The sequence below is a fragment of the Homalodisca vitripennis genome, chromosome 3, assembly GCF_021130785.1.
Source record: "Homalodisca vitripennis isolate AUS2020 chromosome 3, UT_GWSS_2.1, whole genome shotgun sequence".
In the NCBI taxonomy this organism is placed as follows: domain Eukaryota; kingdom Metazoa; phylum Arthropoda; class Insecta; order Hemiptera; family Cicadellidae; genus Homalodisca; species Homalodisca vitripennis.
The window spans coordinates 39,365,332-39,385,711 of record NC_060209.1 but is presented as its reverse complement, the minus strand read 5'-3'; the positions used below and the strand labels follow the sequence as shown (position 1 = coordinate 39,385,711).

The window sequence follows — 20,380 nt, the reverse complement described above, 5'->3', positions numbered from 1 at the left end:
ATTTAGATTATTCTCGTATGCGTAACGTTCGCTTTAACGATTAAATTAGTTTTAAAGGTAACAAGACCGTTTTGGACATTTGCCTGGTGTTTTGTTCGTTGGTAGAAAAACCAGGAACACTACGTTTCGAAACCTGCAATCAGAGCTCTTCCTCAGGTGGATAAGTGACTCATCACTATAGCTTAGCTTCAAATAACAATCCTACCATAGCGTTGTGACACGCTTAGTCAAAAATCACAATAAACATGTACAGAAACTCCATGCTCCATGCTATCTATGTGTTGTACTTAATAAAAGTTGCACTAATTACTATCAACTTAATTGAAGAATACATGTTGAAATAGGTATTTAACGTAATAACGACTGAACACTGAACATACATTACGTGTGGTTACTGTAGTGTTACTGAATCTCTTAACGGTGGCAGATGTCCGGAAAATCAATGGGGAAATAGTTAAACTTTATACTACCGTGTTTAAGAAAATGTCTTAGACAGAAACAGTAATCAAGTTTAAGACAGCATGAAATATCATTCGAGTAGCATTTCGTTGATAGGCCTACGCGATAACTTTGAAATGCTCTTAGTTCCAGAGATAATGTAAAGCGCATTGAACTACGATATCATGAAGTAGTTTGTCCACGTCACCCTAAGAATATAAGTGTCAGGAAGTTAGGGATAAGGTAATATGTCAGATTACAATGTCATCAATCCTGAATGACATAATTATAAAAAAAATACGAATAGTTTATTTTTTGAGGACCTCATTGCGAACAGAACATATATATTAAACACAGTGTACAGAAAATGTATTAAAGAGCATTATTGTATTAACGTTGAATAAATGTAAAATGAAAGCGTTCTTTTTTAGTCTTAAGTTGAGTACTCTGTGTTTTAAAAGTTAAGTTGCTTGAAACGCTAGATTTACTTGGAACATTTTAATCGCAGACAATAATATTAAAAATATTAAATTAAAAAGAAGGTTTTACAATCTCTAGTTCAAGGAAAAGACATTTTATTGACGCGGATATTACGAAATATATTATTTATAATACATGTTTGAGGTTAAGGGGAAAGGAAGGCCTATAAAAGTCGTAACCTTGTTCTAACTCTTCATTTCATTTCACTCCACTAGCGGCTCAGAGTTCCAAACAGTACCTTGAACCTAATATGAATAATACATTATAATAAAATACCCAGCACTCAAGAATTAGCATGCTTCATATAGCATCAACGCATCAATATTCATTGCCAACCCTCAACCACAGCACAATGACGGGTGCGTGTATGGCACAAGGCCGTACGTGCGTGTGCGTGTGCGTGTCGAGGTTGTCGAGGCAAGGTGTTAACGTAACCAGAACGTCAAGCTGAGCCTCTCTGCCGTCCAACTTGTCGGCAACAGGTGCAGCATTCTGCCCTCCAGTAACCTACATACCTGGACTGAGAATGTGGCAACCTCCACCTGTCTCTTCTCATCTGTCCCTGTTTCCCTTCCCACCGTTCCGTGATACCAAAGAGCTCTGGTATCCTTTCCTCAAGAAGTACGATATTGGGTATAATAATTTGTATCATTCGCCCAACACCGTAACTCTTCGACACTAGTACATGTCGGATTTGACCCATCGCAATCGTCAAACTTGTCGGCAACAGGTGCAGCATTCTACCCTGCAGTAACCTACATATCTGAGCCGATACTATGGCAAAATCCATCTGTCTTCTTCTCATCTGTCCCTGTTTCCCTTCCCACCGTTCCGTGATACCAAAGAGCTCTGGTATCCTTTCCTCAAGAAGTACGATATTGGGTATAATAATTTGTATCATTCGCCCAACACCGTAACTCTTCGACACTAGTAATGTCGGATTTGACCATCGCAAACGTCCAACTTGTCGGCAACAGGTGCAGCATTCTACCCTGCAGTAACCTACATATCTGAGCCGATACTATGGCAAAATCCATCTGTCTCTTCTCATCTGTCCCTGTTTCCCTTCCCGCCGTTCCGTGATACAAAAGGAGCCCTGGTATCCTTTCCTCAAGAAATGCGATATTTGATATACTAATTTGTGTCATTCGCCCAACACCGTAATTCTGCGTCACTAGTAATGTCGGATTTGAGCATCGCAAACGTCCAACTTGTCGGCAACAGGTGCAGCATTCTGCCCTCCAGTAACCTACATACCTGGACTGAGAATGTGGTAACCTCCACCTGTCTCTTCTCATCTGTCCCTGTTTCCCTTCCCACCGGCCCGTGATACCAAAGAGCCCTGGTATCCTTTACTCAAGGAGTACGACATTTGAGATAGTAATTTATGTAATTCGCCCGCCATCGTAATCCTCCATTACTAGGAATGTCGGCATTGCCTGGTAATCATGTCGGAGCTAAGTTCAGGTATGCGGCCAATGCCACCGTCCAGGGTCGACCGAGGGAAGATGAACTCAAAGTGTTACGGTACGGCACGCCAAGACCTTCTGCTGTTGCTTCTGCTCGGTTCGCTGATCCTCAATGAGTACGATAAACATCACCGGCCGCTTCCGGCCACTCACAGCTGGAGCTCTCACTGGCCTTGGTGAGGCAAAGCTGCAGTCTCATGAAAATTGTGACATTTTTATTGCTCAGTTTCTACTGGCAATTTCTGTTTGAGTGGACTGTAACAATATTAAACGACTTTCACGGGAGATTAGTGAGTGCATTGAAGAGTCTAGTTGCTTTTGAAAAACTCTGAAAGTTATAGGCTGTTATTGAGAACAAATGTCACTAATAAAGGCTCTTTTGTCCTAGGATTCATTGCGGCGTGATCTTAATGATCTTGAATTTTTTTGAGCTATCGATTCTATGGAGGTATGTGTGGTGGTATCATAAAAAGTCTACTTAGAGAAAACGATGGGATCCTATATTTTTGTACTGAATAAATTACATTTACTTATTGGCCTCGCGTTTGGTAAAGTCTCCCCCGCCAGTTGCTTAGAACGAAATCCGATTTCTGTCTGTTCACACGATAACTGTCGAACGAATTGACCTAGAGGGTTAAAACTTGCGGTGAGAACTCTACGTCTACTACCTCTTCAATGGTATTGAAAATGGTGCGCATTGTTCCAATTCCATTGTAGGAGTCTCAATTCCTGTCTGTAAAATGGGGTTCTCATTATATTAACCGTATGATTAACCATGTTGGAAATGAGAAAAACACAGAATACATTAGTTAACAGAGTACACAGTGAAGGTTGATCATATGACAAATTCTAGTACTTATCAACACATGCGAGGTTGCTTTGCTGGGTTGGTTGATTTGATTTAAAGCTCGGTCATTTTAGGTTAGCCTGGTTATTAATTACACAAAATGTGTAATAGTGAAATAATGATTGACAGAATAAGAACTCATATGAGTGAGCGCAGTACACGACATGGAATCTTGCTTCAGCTGCCATAGGAAGATCCTATTTTGCACCCTATGGATACAATCTCGTGCCGTCCAATTTGAAAGAAATCGGTCACAAAACATTTAACAAAAAAATAACAGATTAACAGAAAATTACTCCATAAACCTAAATAAATGTAAAATATCTTTATTTCTTGTAAGTTTAAATGTAATTATAAATATATTCATATACGAGTAGTAATTTAGTTAGTATATTTACCTAAGTCCTGTTGTAAACCAGAGTTTATACGCTTACGAAATGCATGGGAACTAATACACCATCATTATTATTACCTAATCTAAAATATGATCCTGAATATATTAATTTAAGAAAAAGTCATTAGTAACATTTTTACTTCAGCATCAAAACTGAAGTACGAAAGAAATTTAAATATCATTTAATCACATTCTGCTTACTAAACACCCAAAGCGAAATGCCCTATAATGATCTCATTCCTAAGTCCTAGCATATCACAATCTTAACGCTCAAATAGAATGCTGAACATTCTTTTTTACTATATTAAGCATATTTTATATGTATTTAGCATTTCGTTCAAAACACTTTTTGATTCATTATTTGGCCATTTGACGCATATATTTGTGCTATGTAATCCCGTCAACTAATTCACTTTTCAAAATACTCTTCAGCCATAATTTTGTGTACAAGAAACAAACCAGACACTGGTTTTTAGATCCATCCGTGAGGGGTGTATTTTATGTAATATTTTTCTATAATATGTCGTATTTTGAACTACATATCATATTACTGGACTAATATTACATTATTTGGCCCTTATAGTATGTTTCCAAATTTGAACCCGAAGTTGTTATCTAAATTTAGGGATTTTTAGGATGGTCCGTTAGCAAAAGAAGTCTTCCTTCTGGAATCATCAATATCTAATGAAGATCTTGTACTAAATATCTATGTTCCGTAATGTATGTGCTAGGTTCTCAGGATTATCAAAAATATAAAGCATCATCGTATATGTAGTTTATCACAACTAATTTATTATAACAATTAGGATTGGCTCATTTTAAGGTCAGGAATTAGGTAAAATAGTGAAAACCGAGAGCGGAAAATTTGCTAAACATAAACACCGAGAAGTGAAACTGGAGATAACATTCGTTAAGATTGATTATACATGCGATTAATCGAGACTTCTGCATGGGACAGCGCCCGCTGTTGTCTATTAACTAGACTGTGGTTAATGTAGGAAAACAATCGATTAGTGATCGCAAATTTTATTGGCAACTGTTTTTTGACTGATTAGTTTGAATTGTTAGTAACTGATTAAATTACAGGTTTTGCATATTGCCATATATTATGATTGGTGTTAATGTTGAGTTGAACTCCAGTCCACATTCCTATTATTGCCTAGATTCCCATAGATTACACTATTGTGGTCTAGGGGGTCTCTGGTGTCGAAACGATGTAATGATTTTATTCTGCGCTTCTTCGTCACCGACTTTTTTTGTCTCTTCTGACAAACATGACTTCAGATCGCAGGATTCAAGTCTGTGACAGCGCCAGATCCCAAACGCTGCAATAAAAGAAAGGTAAACTGGAGCTTAACTGAACATTAACATTAAATCAACCCTTCCAACCATAGCTACCTTATTACGTCTACGTTATACACAATCCCATTTGGGTTGGTTGGCAATATTATTTACCGAGCCTATTCATTTTCTTCGAGGAAATGATCAACTGTTTGATATTAGCTTAAACCGTTTCAGTAAACCGCTTATCTTTTTCTTTTCAGATTACTGGCATACGTGAGTACGTTTTTTTCGTAGTTCTCACTATCTTAACTTAGCATTTTTTGTAGTGACTCCATTCCTCGGATGTGCTGCATCATCGCCGGACGCTACGCAATTGTCTAACAAGATTCCTTCATTGCAGCGTTTCCTTTTCTCCCGTCCTCACCGACCGTCAGCCACGGAAGTCGAGGTTATTAGGTGATTACTGGTCGTTTCTCGACTCGCCGGAAGAGGTCGCGTGCGGCTGGAAGGACATGACAGTCCAAGTGGAGAATGACTTGAACATGTCACTGCCGCTGTTCCTCGTGCAAGTCCTACAACTTTCACTCCAGCTATGATCTGCTCATTAACAGGTTGTGAACTCTAAACAGAACCCTATACAGAAAATGACAGGTACAGAACAAGATCGTTCATCAGCTGTAACTTTCTAAAAAATAACATAAATCTCTTATTCAACTGGAAGACATTTATCATCTTTGCCTAACGCAAGCCGCACCATCGCCTCACGAAAGATGCCCATTGCAGCCTTGTTACTGTAAGCCTAACTGAGTTCAAATCCTTTTTAAGTCTTATTCTGTCCGTCCACATGGCCACTGGCCTGTGCCAGAATCTTATCAAACAGTAGCCTATAAAGAGGCGTATCGGTACAGTACAAGGTCGATGGTACTGATAAAAATTGCTTCGGTCACAGACAGGATTTAAACCTGCGCTATCTCTAACTCAGACCCAAAGCCCAACGTCTTAGATAGCTCATCCATCGGCACTCCCAAATATAAATTTCCAATCAGTTAATATCCTTTGATGAATTGCCTAAGCTTAAAGCAATCATCAAATTTTGGAACCTGGAAATTTTAGCAGTCAAACATCTTACACAAATACACAACCCCTTGGTATTCGTATTGAAACGTCATTTAAAGATCTATAATTATATTGCAGAATCTTCAATTGTTGCCGTGATGTAAAAAGTAATAAAACGCTAAATCCATTTATGTTGTACTGCCGACCGTTGAGCCTTTCCTTGGTTGCAAAACGCTCCCCTCCTGTCCTCTCCCTCCTTATCAGTGAAGGGAGAGAATGTCCAGTCTCAGTCCAGATGGAGTTTGTTGACCGCGGGATCAAGTATCCATTGCGTCACGTCGCAAAAAATAACAACCGACTTTCTCTCTGCCTTAAAGAACTCGATCTGGCTCCCAATATGATTGATGATATCGTGTTAATTAGTTTGTGATACCGTATCTCACTTGTTGCTGAAACTTTAACACCCTTATCGCACGAAGTGAATGATCGTATTCGATGAATGTTCATAATTGAGTTTAACATAAGTATAAGATATAATTACTAAAACTTTTAATGTCGTGTTTTAGGATTAATCGTTTTTGTAATACTGTTTATCATTAATTCGCATTTCAGCACACGATACACTAAAACATTGTTACAGTTTGATATTTTATAGCCTTTTTATATTAGATCGGAAATTTAATGGAAAATATAAAAACTCTTATCATTTCAAAAAAATATTTAAACAAATTCACGACAATATATTGAACCTTGTTACACATATGGAAAATATTACGAAAAATAAAAAAAGGCTGGCCTAAGATAACTCATTCGTTAAAATTGAAAAGCTCTTCCCGCCTTTTTAGGTTCATTTCATCCGATATTCCTTGGACCCATTACAGATTCGACCTCAACACCAAAAGCCAACACGTAATGCTATAATTAACAAACGATTAGAGGAAAAAGGTTTTCAACCTTCTTCGTGCAGTTTCAGAAAGATGTCGACCTACAAAGTTGTCGGTCACTTAGTACGAACCAGTCAGTGACTTTTTATAATCCAAGGATAGGTTTTTCGGTGGCTCTACGCACTCGGAATATTCAAAATAACATAGTTGTTAGTTAATGGTATCCTCACAAAATTCAGGTTCGATATTGAACATGAAATTGCTTACTAAAATATTTCCAATACGAATTTTTGGAGAATGTGAATATAAAATAAGCTCACTGGAACACTATAAGAGTTATTAGTAATTTTCATAACTAAGATTTTGGGTCAAATTCTTGCTGCAATTGAATCATACCTCCTTGACCTTCCATCGTACGTATAGGTAACAGTTCTAGTAGATTTTAAGCAGATTTCATGATTAATTCACCAAGATTGATAGTTTGTCAAGGTACATTTTAAGGACCATCAAGGTACTTGTTGCTTACCAAAGAACCTCACAGTTGCTGAAACAGAATGAGGAACGATACGTGATGTCCGGTAGAATTCGTGTGCTCACACGGTCCGTGCTCCAGTTAAGTGGGCAGTACAGTCGTGATTCGTGATTCCAGGTTGCAAGCTAACTACAGGGAACATGATAAGTCACGAGAGGTTGCGGCACGGCACTGCCCCTAGGCTTACTGCGGAGGGCGATCTTCCTAACTCTCACACATCAAAGCATCATTCACGATAAGCGATTCTTCATAAACATTCATCCTACACTTTCCAACAAACAATGGTCTGGAAACCGAGACTCAAATAATATAGTTCATGCACACAACCTGATCTTTCACGAAATAGATACAGGAAAGGGTTAAAATATCGAACTAGATTTATTCCCAGGTGGTATTCTTTTAGCTTGTCACACTCAAAAGCAGTCACCAAAACATGTAAATAATAGTTACATCGCCGTCATCCAACTAGATAGATTTATTTAGCCAAAAAGGTCATTTGGCCATTTTCAGCCAAATTGTTCGTCTTCATGAGTAGCTCTACATCTGATGTAAATTTGATTAATATTGTTCATGTACATAGCCTGGTTTTTCACGAAATAGATACAAAAAACTGTTAAAACATCAAACGGTAATTTTTTCCAGGTGGTATTCTTTAGCTTGATTCGCTCAAAAAACAATCGCCAAAACATGTAAATAACTTTTACATCGCCGTCACCCAAGGCTTGGCCAAAAAGGTCACTTGGCCATTTTCAGTCGAATTGTTCGTCTTCATGATTGGCTGCCTGTGATGTAAATTTTATTTACATGTCTTCCGGTTTGGTGCGTCACCCAAAAACTTTAAAGCTAAAAGTTTAATATTTGTAACCCATTCTATGCCCTCCCATTTCGTTCTCCTCTCCTCCCCCTCCTCAAAAAAAAACGAATTGGCTGACTATTAATTTCTTATTTATGGGGAAGTTCCCATATAGTTTTCACGAAAACTAGGTTGTGAGCTTTTTCAATGCAAATTAACTCTCTGCTCCTGGACTACAAGGGGTAAAGAAATTCAGTTGGTTGTATCATCGATAGCAGTGATTTCTTGGGATCCATTCTTCTATTCCTATTCCCAAAATTGATTCTGCGTAGCACCGCAATTTCCTGTGTCGTTCCGGTGTATTACCGATCAATAAGGAACCCGGTCCAAATTACAGTTACACGGTGGACAGTTCCAACCGTCATCGGTCCAGTGAAAGGGACAACGACGAGCCCGTGCCAATCTCGGGTTGTGTAACAGGATAGCCAACGATGGCAAACAAAATTCCCACAGCAAGAAGACGTTTGCTAATCCGTAAGCAATAATTTTTACCGCAACTTCTATTGTCCTGGCGGGAACAGGCCCGACTGTGCAATATTGGATGTCGAATCCGACTGACTGCGGTCTGAAATCTCATTATCTTACAAGATCCCACTTTCTGATCTCCTCGGCGGATTCACACCTGTTGGATCCTTTGTTGGTTTATCTGAGGCTATCCACATCCTCTTTCCCTTGTTTCCTGGCGTTAATTAGGTTCTTGCATGTTGCGACTACGCGGACAGGTGAATTTTTGAGATTGTTTATCACATATTTAATTGTTTAAACATGCCTTAAAACGTAGGATCTTGGAGCATTGGTAAAAAAAGGTTTATTTTACTATCACTGTTATAAATGAATAAAGTATTTTCTAATATAACTTTTATTTTCGCGCTAGGCCTTTCGGAATCAATGATTCCATCATCAGGCACTTCTCAAATTAACCTAAAATTGAATTAATTTGATTAATTAATTGACAAATTAATCAAATTGATGGAATCATTGATTCCGAAAAACCTTGTTATATTGGAAAATATTTGATTTATTTATAACAGTGATAGTAAAATATTCCTTAACACAGTTAAATACTGATCCTTAATTCACATTTCATGAGGAACGCGAATTCAATTAACTTCACTCATCGCTATTTAAGTGCTTTAAACCCATAACTGATTATGGTCTACTACGAGAAGTACCTAAGTATGCGAAAAATGTACTTCATATTATAATAATGAAGTGCACAATAAAGTAAACAATTTCAAGAGAAGATTAAAGTTCCTTTGTTACTAAATTTATGAAGGTCTTCGTCTAATCGTAACCTATAGGTTTCAGATACATCTCTCGTTCTTTTAGATCAGGCGCAACATAGGTAAGTATTACTCGTATAAGGATCCGTAATTTAAAAGCAGTACTGTATGTGCAATTTTTAGTTTCAGATGAATTAGTGTTCTTTTCTGCCTCATACAAGTATAGTTAGAAAGTACTTTGCTGTTGATTACCTAAATAGTGACGGGAACTATTGTTTTGTGGATGTTAGGACATGTTTTTGCAGACGATATTGCTTTTGTTTTCATCAGAATTCATCATAGTGATTCATTGATGGAGTGATGCACCTACAATTAATCTTTTACAATATCAGACATTAAATTCTCAATAGTTTCCTTACATTTCAATGTAGAACTGCTGTTGTTGCAGGACTCTGGGCGGTGATGAACACGGCTGGGGTGTGCTACAAGGGGCGGCTGGAGCAGCAGGACAGTTGCCAGTGGGATGCCATGCTCAAGGTGAACGTGGTGGGCACACTCAGGACTGCCCGGGCATTCCTTACGCTGCTCAGGAACAAGCAAGGTGCGTCTTTAGACTAACAGCCGTTACCATCAGAGAAGCAGTATTAGTCATGGTTATTCTGTAGATGGTGCCGTTGGTTTGGTCCACTGACTGATCCTTGATGAATTGTTAGAGATAACTTATACTGGATTCAACTAGTGTTGAGAGTGATCCTCCGCCCACAGCGCGTCGGGTCTCTGGGGCTGTGACCAATTTGAGGATAAACCGGGAAAGTCCAAGTGGATTGTGCGTTCAGTTCAATACCGGCCTCTTTCACATTGCTCTGTACCCTAAAATAGAGGGACCCTAACACAGTTTTACGTTTTTCTAGGGGCTTATCACAAACGATCCATATCAGTGATGAAACTTTTCATAACGGTATAAAGGCTTTGGCTGCCGTTACTGTTTACCGCGTTTGAACCAGTGAACCATCTAAATACTCGTTGAGACCAGTATAATTTTCCTTGGTAGGCACCAGATAAATAGTAAAAATAAAGGGGATACTAAAAATTCAAGTAATATTCTTTCTTTGGTAAACATGTTAAAAATCGTGTTAAACAGAAATTTCCTTTTACTTAGTTACCCAAACAAACCTATCGAACCTATCGCTGGGTGCTAGTTGGGCAGCGATTGTGAAAAAAGGGACATATGAACAACACAAATTATTTGAAGCTCTGTGATAAAAATCGCAAGACCATTATCTGGAATCTGTCTGGAATGTGTCAAGTGTACTTTTTGAGAAGTAAAAACGCTTTGTTGCTAGTTTAGTATCCAATGTGCTAAATGACCGGTTACAAATTCAAGCCCTGCTTTTGGTGTTATGATATTTGCAGTTTGATGTAATACACAAGAATCAGTTCTATTGCGACATAGATGGTAGTTGCATTTTGGTGCAATTCACAAGAATCAGTTATGTTGCGAAGTAGGTGGGGAATTTCAGTTTGGTGAAATACACAAGAATCCGTTCTGTTGCAAAGTAAGTGGGGGTTTCGGTTTGGAGTGACATACAAGAATCAGTTCTGTTGCAAAGTAAGTGGGGGTTGCAGTTTGGTTTAACACACAAGAATTAGTTCTATTGCAAAGTAGGAGGGTACGTATATACAAATTAACGGTGATTGGCTCAGCTCATACAATTATATATTTTTTTATGAAACATTAAAACTATACCAAATTGTAATTATAGCCTACAACACTTTTATTGCTTACATGTTAGTTGTTTGCTTAAAGCTGTCTAATTTAACTCCCACGGGCGTTAAAATCTTCTTTGGAAGTGTCTGTCTTATCCTAGGTTCTTATCAATCTAACATTAACACTAGGGGTTACCCCTTATTTTTACCCAATATAACCTGCTTAAAATAACAAAATCTGTATTTAATGTACAAACTATAATATATTTTCAAAACAGTCATGTAGGAAGTTCAAGTGTGAATGAAGATGATTCGGGAACATTCTCTGAATATTTAAGAGCTTAATATTCTTTGATTCATTCGTCAGTGTTCGAGGAAATAATTCCGATCACTTTATTTATTTTTGACAGGACAGAGAGGTTGGCAGTGTGGAATTCCATTCTCTTCAAGGCCGCTAATATGTGTGGTTACGTAGAAGGATCTCGGATTATTCGCCGTGGTTTGCGGTGATAAACATCTAGCTGTGCCTTAGCTCACTTTATATGGCCCATGGTATTAGTGTAGTTCACACGTGTTCTCTTCTTGCCAGTAACCGGATTTAGGAAACAATTAATTTACAATTGGGAGGCTGTGATGCAACCAGTTCACATGTTAGGAGGGAAAAGCATCTGGGAAGGAGCTTACATCAAATAAGCCTACGTAGTTAATTATGTACCGGCGAACATCGAACAGAGGCGATTCGTAATTGGGAGGAAGAGAATGGATAAGTAATTACTATGCCGTGTAGCCCAAAATGATTCAATAGTGTTGTTTCTTACATTCTTTATGGCAGAGACTTCAAGCTTAAATGGTCGAGGTTTTCGTACGTTGTCCACGACTTTAAGTGTCATTTTACTTTCCGATATGTTCGAAGAATACTAGGTCATACCGATGATACAATTTGCTACCTCTCTTTAATTCGCCTGGCGGGGCCAAGTCAACCTTTTTACGATTTTTAGCTTTTGTTTAGCTATTATTAGTGTTTGTTTGGCGTTACTGTGCGAAATATTTTTTTAACACAGTGGGTGCTCTTATATCGCTAGTGTTAAGTAGTGCCTCTAAATTGCAAAGGTAAACAAACGATTCTACTAGTTTTTGGCGTATTTTGGCTGAATCGCTAGCGGCATCCATTGTTTTTGTAATATGACACACATTAATGCCAAACAAACGCTGACAATTATAGCTAAACAAACTATTGCGATGAGTTCCAATGTATTTTCTGCAATGGGTGCTACCAGCTTCACACGTCTAACCTCTTTCACCTGAACCACCGCGCCCACATTCCTACTTCTATTGTCCCTCCCAGCACCACCACCCCCCCCCCCTCCACTAGGTGTTCCAGCTGTGATTCAGTCATGCCGGTTCAGGCGTTCGATAACCCTTTGCCTTGAGATCCTTGGAGAATATGCCGCTCGTGTTCAAGGAGGCTGAAGGCGCTCTACCTGCGATGAAAGTGATTAAAATGGAACCAATCAAACAAAACTAATTATAAAACTAAATTTTTCTGGAGTATATTGGTAGAAACCCTAAAGAGTACAATAATCATTTGTTCTGAAAGCTGTTACGAATGTTTATTTCAAAATTAAAATTGATATAATTTTGTGTTCTACTGAACTCTTTTATTTTGTTTCTAATAGTTAATACACCCCTGTATTCGTTATCCCTAAACTTGCGGGTAATATTATACTTCTCCTGGAACCATTTCTTAACCACTTTAATGGAAAGAAGGTGAATATAAAGAAGGTCGAAACAAGAAAGATTCCTTATCTGTACTCAAAAGCTACTACTTTTACTAACTGAGGTATTTCCAATTTTAATACAGACGCATTTGAATATATTTAACTCACCGGACAAATTAATGGAGTGGGAAATCGCAAAACCGATAAGTATCAATTATTGTTATATGAGCTGTTAAGAAAGAGATAATTTGTATTGCCGCATATCGATAAAATATATATATATATATCGGCGTTTAATAACAGCCTTTGATCGTTAACAATTTACAACGATAATAACACTCTGCAGATGTGACTACCCCTAGAAACAATCGCACCGAAGACTTTGCTTCGACTTCAGAAACAGCAATTTCATCTAGACAGATATTTCATCTCAATACCCTTACGCAAAAGAAAACCATTCGAAGTATACTTATACAAGCTTTGTGTTACGCATGTATTACTCCAAGTAGACTTTAACGATGGTTCTACCTGAATAACAATTTCATCTGGACAGATAATTTATCTCAACTACGAGTACTTTCAGCAAATGGAAACTACTTAAAGCAACGAAGAAGCACTTTGTGTTACTCTTTGTAGGCTTTAACGACTACGCTGACCGAAACGGCGATCTAATCAGAAATTACATTTCATCTAAATTCTTTTGCTCAAAGAAAAATCAATGCAGCAAAGAACTTGAAATTCGACTAGCTCTTTAATAGATTTTAACGATTGAACTGTGCGAATCTCGGATACCTTTATTTAGGGAAGAGATTTTGCGAAAGATATTCGTAGGTAAAATAACATGAAATTTGCGTAGCCAAAATATTCTCTCCAATACGCTTTCTCGATAGATTTCTGAAATAGTGATCCCATCAGGATAGATCTCAACTCCTTGTGAAAACAAAAATTAAATGAAGTATAGAGCATGCACTTTGTGTTATCCTTCAATGCACTAAAAAAATTAATGTACTGATTAAACAAACCTGTGATTCCATCGAGACGTATGTTTTACCTCATCCTTTGAGACAGTATTATGAAAAGTATCTTAGTGTTATCAACGTGTTACGCAAATTAGACTTTAACGATTGAACTGTCTGAAGCTTCGATCCCTTCAGGACAGATATTCCTCTAAAACTTCTTTACGAGAAAGATGAAAACCATTTTTGCAAAGAAAAAAGAAAACTTTGCGTTATGCATTTTTAAAGTTACTTCTATGGAGAAAATTACGCCAGTGTAGCTGACACATCAGTCACAGATGTCGCTACTCCTGCTCCCGCCACGGCCACTGCAATCTACAGCTTTCTCCCGCGGTTATTGTCGTGTCACCGCGACATATTTGGACCCGTTTCGCTCGCGGTCTCTACGCTCCTGGCAGCAATGAGGAAGCCGCTGGCCGAGTGCCAGGAGGTAAGGTATCCAGGTCCGCGAGGGAATCGGTGTTACACCCCAGTTTCTTGTGTCACTGACGAGACGCGCGCCTATTGTGTGGTCGGAGAAAGAAGTCGCTGACCGAGCGTAGCGAAGCCAATGGCGGACCAGTATGTCGACAACTATGTTGTATGACATAACGCCAAATTGACTCGTTATTGCTCACTCGAAAATTGCATCTTATGCAACACACCAGAAGAAAGTTTGGTCATGAACTCTGAGAGTTGGTACGAATAGACTTTGCTGGAAGGAATAGGAAAACGCTACGCTGTAATAGAGGGGTTGTAAATGCCATCTTACAACACTACTCGTAAATCACCCTATGACAATAGGCTATATAATTTAAAACAGATGGGTACTAACATCTTTGGATTGAACAGCATGAACGTTCACAGGAAGTGGGGGGGGGGGCAGTGAAAAGGAAGCTGTGTTGGGTTTACGGAGTCGTTACACAAATCTACCACTTGTAAATGGTATATATTAACAGCATTTAAATGTTCTAATATAGTTATGGCTTTCTGGCTAACAATTTGACTCAAAACATATCCTTATTATAATGGATTCTCCTACGTAAAACCATTACTGTTATCTCATGAAGAAAGGTATGTTGAAATGTATTGTATTTGTATAATTTAAACAGTATTTTTTCTAAATATCTGTTCCAAAATACGTGATTGTATTGTTGCAGGTCGACTGATCAACATAGGGACAGGAGGTAATGAGGGGGGAGGGGCGGCAGGGCTGGTGGCTTACAGTGCAGCAAGGCAGGCGGTGGCGGGAGCGGCAGCTGCCCTGAGGGTGGAGCTGGGGCCCCTAGGGGTGCGGGTCATCACCCTGGACACTGACATCCCCGCCAGCGAGAGACTCTTCCTCAGGCCGAGGCTGCCACCGTGAGTACCACACATTATCTCACAATGATGATACATAATTGATCATCAATTAGACGCTAATTAATAGCGCAATTTGTTTTCACTCTAGACAACGTTGCTATTTAATCGTATTAACCGCGTGATTAGTACAACGTGAGCCATCAAGGATCACGCTAATAGTAGGTATAACAAAATTGCAAAAATAGCAACATGGAATAATACCTGGAAACAATCTGATCTAATAAGTAATAATAATAACCTCGTAAATAATAATTTTAAATTAAGTTTTGGTATAAAATGGATGAAAAAGATCAAAACTAGCTGTAACAAGGTCTTTAAAGAGCTCTTCAGTCACATTCATATGTTTGTATGTCAGGTGTCTTTATCAGACCTTGTTATCAAAATACTCAGTTAGGTGACTAGAGGGTAAAGGCTCTTAGACATATTGTAAAAATTTAGTGTACCTATTATTTCACGTCGGTTTTTGCCACATGTAGAAAGAATCAAAAGGTCTCAAGTACCGATTGATATTGGCACTTTAGTCCTAAAGACAAGTGATTATTGGCACTTTAGTCCTAAAATGAGTGATTATTGGTAGTTTAGTCCTAGAGTGATTATTGGCACTTTAGACCTAAAGGAGGTTCCTAGGTTTTATTGAATTGAATTATAATAGATTAATGTAATATTCCTAATACATGTGTATTAGCTTCTGCAGTATACATAAAATATTGATAACTGATTTATTTTGTTAGATTTGTAGGAATGATAAAAATACAAAGTTCATTTTGTTAATGAATTGTTTATTTTTCTAGAGCCACTCATCTCTCATAACTAAAATTTCTGTTAAATTATTTTTTGTAGGGATAAATACATAAGACAGCTATTATATATGGTTGCAGATTTAAAATGCAACTGACTCAACCAGTTCATTTTTTTACAAAGTAGTTAAACTTGACTTTATGAACTTTACGAGTAATAAATAAAAAGCTTTTTATTCCTGTAATTGTATCCTGCTAATAAACTCTCTAATAGTTTGCAAAATGTTAATCAAGTAAAAAAAAGATAATATGTAAGGAATGTAGTACTAAATTTAAATTTGATAACAAATGGTCTAGATTGTAATTGCTAATTAGAATTGCTTCTTTGTTAGTATAAAAATGCTTGGAAGATCTGTGGATCATATTTTATGTAAGCCTTTACATACAATAAAATTTATACTTAAATAAGGTTCTAATGAATGTTTATAAATTTAGTTTTTATATATTCTGCTGTTTAATGGACTATTTTCAATGTTATGGTTTTATAGCTTAATAAAATGCTAAACATTTACACTCAATCCATCTAACTCTAAAATATTTACTCACTGTTAATTTTACAATAATGTTTCATAAATTTTACAAGGTAATATTTACATTAATGTGTTAATTGTTCACAGATTACCTATTATTTCATACTAGGAGAAATGCCTACTGAATGAGACAGGCAATTTGTATACTGTAGTGTAAATATAATGCGTTTAGATTCAACAGGAGCAACAAGAAATCATGCCAGTGAATGATTTTATTTTAACTGTACACCTTATGGCCACAGAGTAATAAGGTATACAGTATATACCTTATTATATATACCTTATTACTCTGTGCCTTATGGCGCATGAGAGAGAGATTGGTCTCACTCAGTATAGACCAGCAGTGAAGGTGTTAATAACATTGGTTAACATAAATATTGCATAAATATTAGGAATACAGATAATTATAGTAAAATTTAAAATCTACAATATATATACTATAATTAACAATCCGTATTTTAAAAACACAAAAGAAAGTTGGTCAGCATTTCATTATTAAACATACAGTAATAGTGAATTAAAAAATTATAATCATAAAACACACTTCAATTTTTAATATGAGTAAACACTCTTATGGGTTGATCTCTATTGACGAAAAAGGTGCATCATAGTTATTTCTAAAAAAATAGCTGCACAAATTTAGAATTTGCAATATTGTTCAGTAATACAAAATTAGTACAAAAATATGTGCTAGGTACTATTTTTTGTATCACAGAACCGTGGCAAATGTCCAGAAAAATCTTGTTTCCTTCACAATCCTTCCATTGTCAAAAAACGAACTTCAAACAAAAGATTTAGAATTGTTCGGTTAAAACCCGCGTTTCAAAGCTTTTCAATGGGGTTTGTTAGAAGTACGTCTAACTTCATCATAGGCAGTAAAATGGATTAGAAAACACTATCATAATCACTTTTTAGCACCACTTTCGGCAGCAAAAAATGTGAAATATACGTATTTTGTCTCAGTTGATGAAGTTTCCTGGTTATTTTTGTCTCTTAAGAACCAAGAAAGAAAATATTTCATCCCTCTTTTGTTTCTCAGACCCTTTAAGTGCCACAGCACAAATTTGTTTTACATTACAAGAGTGCTAAACAAAATTATGTTGTGTAATTAAGCACTTCGGGCAAAATTGTGCATTTTTGAGCATAATCACTAGACTATGCTAAAAACAGCGTAAAACATTTTTTCAACATATTTTGATTTATTTTTATTATTATTTTTTTAAAAGATTGTTCTAAATACCTATTTAAAAAGTACATAAACATTTGTACCGTCGAGGTTTCAAAATTTATAAATTAATCCATAGGTATTTTTTAATATTTAAACTTTTTATTAGTGTATTTTAATTTGTACTTATATTTGATCTTAAAAGTGGTTTTAAGTTATATACCATTGAAAAAACCAGAATCATATGTATAAACATGTATTTGAAGTAAAACCTATTGGAAAGTATAAAATAAAAAAACAATGACGGATTGTTTGTTGCACCTAACTTTGGTTATAATGCTGTAAGAAATTGGTTTACCACCATACGAGTATTTCACAAGGGAAAATATGTTTTGTGCTTTAGCTATCCATAAAATCCTTTTGGATACAGTAAAGCCAGTAAAATAAGGATACTATTTTACAATAATGTAAATACGAAGTATCCGGCTATTGGAGGCAACCTACAGGGTCTGCCATAATGGTACCCCGTGGTACTACTAAGACATATTGTGTATTGTGTAGAAATGAGAGTCACAATATGGAATTATAATTTCACTCTGTAGTAGTTTTCAAACTTAATATAACTTAACTCTAAAAGTTCTAAAATACAACTGTGTGCCCACAGCAGTGACAACGGAAGTACGGAGCGGTACCTGAAGTGCTGTGTACAGGCAGTATCCAACCACAGCCTGAGTGTAGTGGAGGAAGCCTTGCTGTCACCCACCCCTAAGCCTGCCTACAGCCTCGCACCCCCTGGCGGCATATCCAACTACGTGTCAGCTATCACCGAGCGCTTTGTCTCTGGCCAGTGTAAGAAGAGGACTCAAGACATCGTCCCTTAACATCCACTGATCCTTAACTCATTTTGGTCTACTTCATAAGAAATCGTGTTACAAAATTAAGATGATATTATTTTAAGTTCAATTAACTCGGATGTACCTGTTTTTATTGACTTTCTCAATATGCCTCCTTTACTAATATTTTATCACAAATCACAGAATGAAAGCAGTCAAAATACCCAACTGTAGGATATTTGTTTTCATTTTTAAATATTCTGTTTTTTCCCAGTTTAGTACTACGGTTTTACCATTAAATAAATTTCTTTGTGCACAGATTCTGATCAAACTCAGTATTAAGAACTAAAACGTACAAGATTTACTGTCGTTGGTTATTTCCATATAACAACCACAACAAGGAAGTAGCCAGCGAGGGGTCCAAGAAATCTGGAAACCCCCCAAACATTTTAGTTAGTTTTTTCAGTTACTTTTTTAGTAAACGATTATTATTATTTAAATAATACAGTATTACTGACATGTACTACTGAAAGATCGTTTTCAACAAAGAAAGGGGTCAAGAACTTTTTAAAGAACAAAATGGGACCTTATTCTCTGTCCACTACAGAAAAATATCAGTTGTCTGGACCTCCCAAAAAAATTTTTTCCTGGCTACATTCTTGAACCACGAATTAATGTTTTATAGAATGAAACAGAACATATAATAAATGTACGTTAAACTTTCATGTTTGATTGTTTTTAATGTTTCTGTTTGTTAGGAAGTGTAGTTGATTTACTACTAATGTAGTTGATTATAATACTGTTCATATTTTGAAATAGTAGACCTACATATTGTCATATTTTACTATTATTTGTGAAGTATGAAGTCAAATATTGAACATAAAGTTATACTCTTCAAAACATTATTTTCCAAACTTGTGCTATTTCATCTAATTTTAAGCTGATTTTATTATGGTTTCAATACTTCAAAAGACGACTAAAAGACTAATTGTGGTGCTTTATGAATATCAATGTAATTTAATTTTCATGTTGTTACTACTATATGTTATTTGCCAGCCAAGTGAACTTCGATAAGCAAAGGTTGTTCCTTAAAGTCTGCCATATCAGCCAAATTTCAAGTAAATTTACTCATCTAATTTTCTTGTAATTGGTCAATACTGTTAGGACTGGCATGAAGAAAGTTTTGTTTCACAAAAGAAAATACAAACAATGAATGTAGATGTTGTGTTTCAACCTCATGTGTAGCAACTTCTTAAACACACACATATACACACATCCATGAAAATGTTCATGCATCATATGTAATAAATTTTGTCTCAGAAAAAGACATTACAAAATGTTAAACTCTATCAAACTACCACATTATATTTTGTGCCAATGTTTTGAGAAATGATGATGTTTCTTAAAAAATAAACAATTCAGTGTAAATAGCTATACTGTACTTTACTAATGCAAGATGCATTTATATTTTTGCATGTATATAATTAATTTCTGAAACTATTGTAATCAATGTTTTGTATATATTATATTAACTACTACGTACTATTATTTTTAATGCTAACCATGTAATTTGTGAAATTGTAAAGCCATACAAACTTATATGGAAATATAGAATAATTGTATATACACTTGTGTAGTTTGTTTTCTTGTTTGTAATATTTCCTATTTCTCTATTTAAATTAACTGTAAGATGTAACTTGGAAAAAATGGTTAAATTAAAAGAACTGAATTGAAAAAAGATAATAATAATGCTCCAAAAATAATGGAAGAGTAGAGCGAAATACTGTACTTCCAAATACAGCTTTTTAAGTTA

General features: G+C 36.4%; 1 protein-coding gene across 1 annotated transcript; it reads left to right on the top strand.

The window, feature by feature from the left end:
- Positions 1 to 2,366: 2,366 nt before the first annotated feature.
- Positions 2,367 to 20,195, top strand: LOC124358153. The gene is made up of 5 exons (XM_046810446.1): positions 2,367 to 2,563; positions 5,313 to 5,481; positions 9,860 to 10,061; positions 15,041 to 15,242; positions 18,399 to 20,195. The coding sequence occupies exons 1-5, from the start codon at positions 2,367 to 2,369 to the stop codon at positions 18,613 to 18,615; spliced, it is 987 nt and encodes a 328-aa protein (XP_046666402.1). The 3' UTR covers positions 18,616 to 20,195.
- The last annotated feature ends 185 nt before the right edge of the window (positions 20,196 to 20,380 follow it).

What these genes read in the sequence shown, in the direction of transcription:
- LOC124358153 (XM_046810446.1), top strand. Translation starts at nt 2,367, where the DNA reads ATGTCGGAGCTAAGTTCAGGTATGCGGCCAATGCCACCGTCCAGGGTC. An exon ending in GCTGCTCAGGAACAAGCAAG is followed by an intron (nt 10,062 to 15,040) that starts GTGCGTCTTTAG and finishes GTATTGTTGCAG; the next exon opens with GTCGACTGATCAACATAGGG. An exon ending in CTCAGGCCGAGGCTGCCACC is followed by an intron (nt 15,243 to 18,398) that starts GTGAGTACCACA and finishes GTGTGCCCACAG; the next exon opens with CAGTGACAACGGAAGTACGG.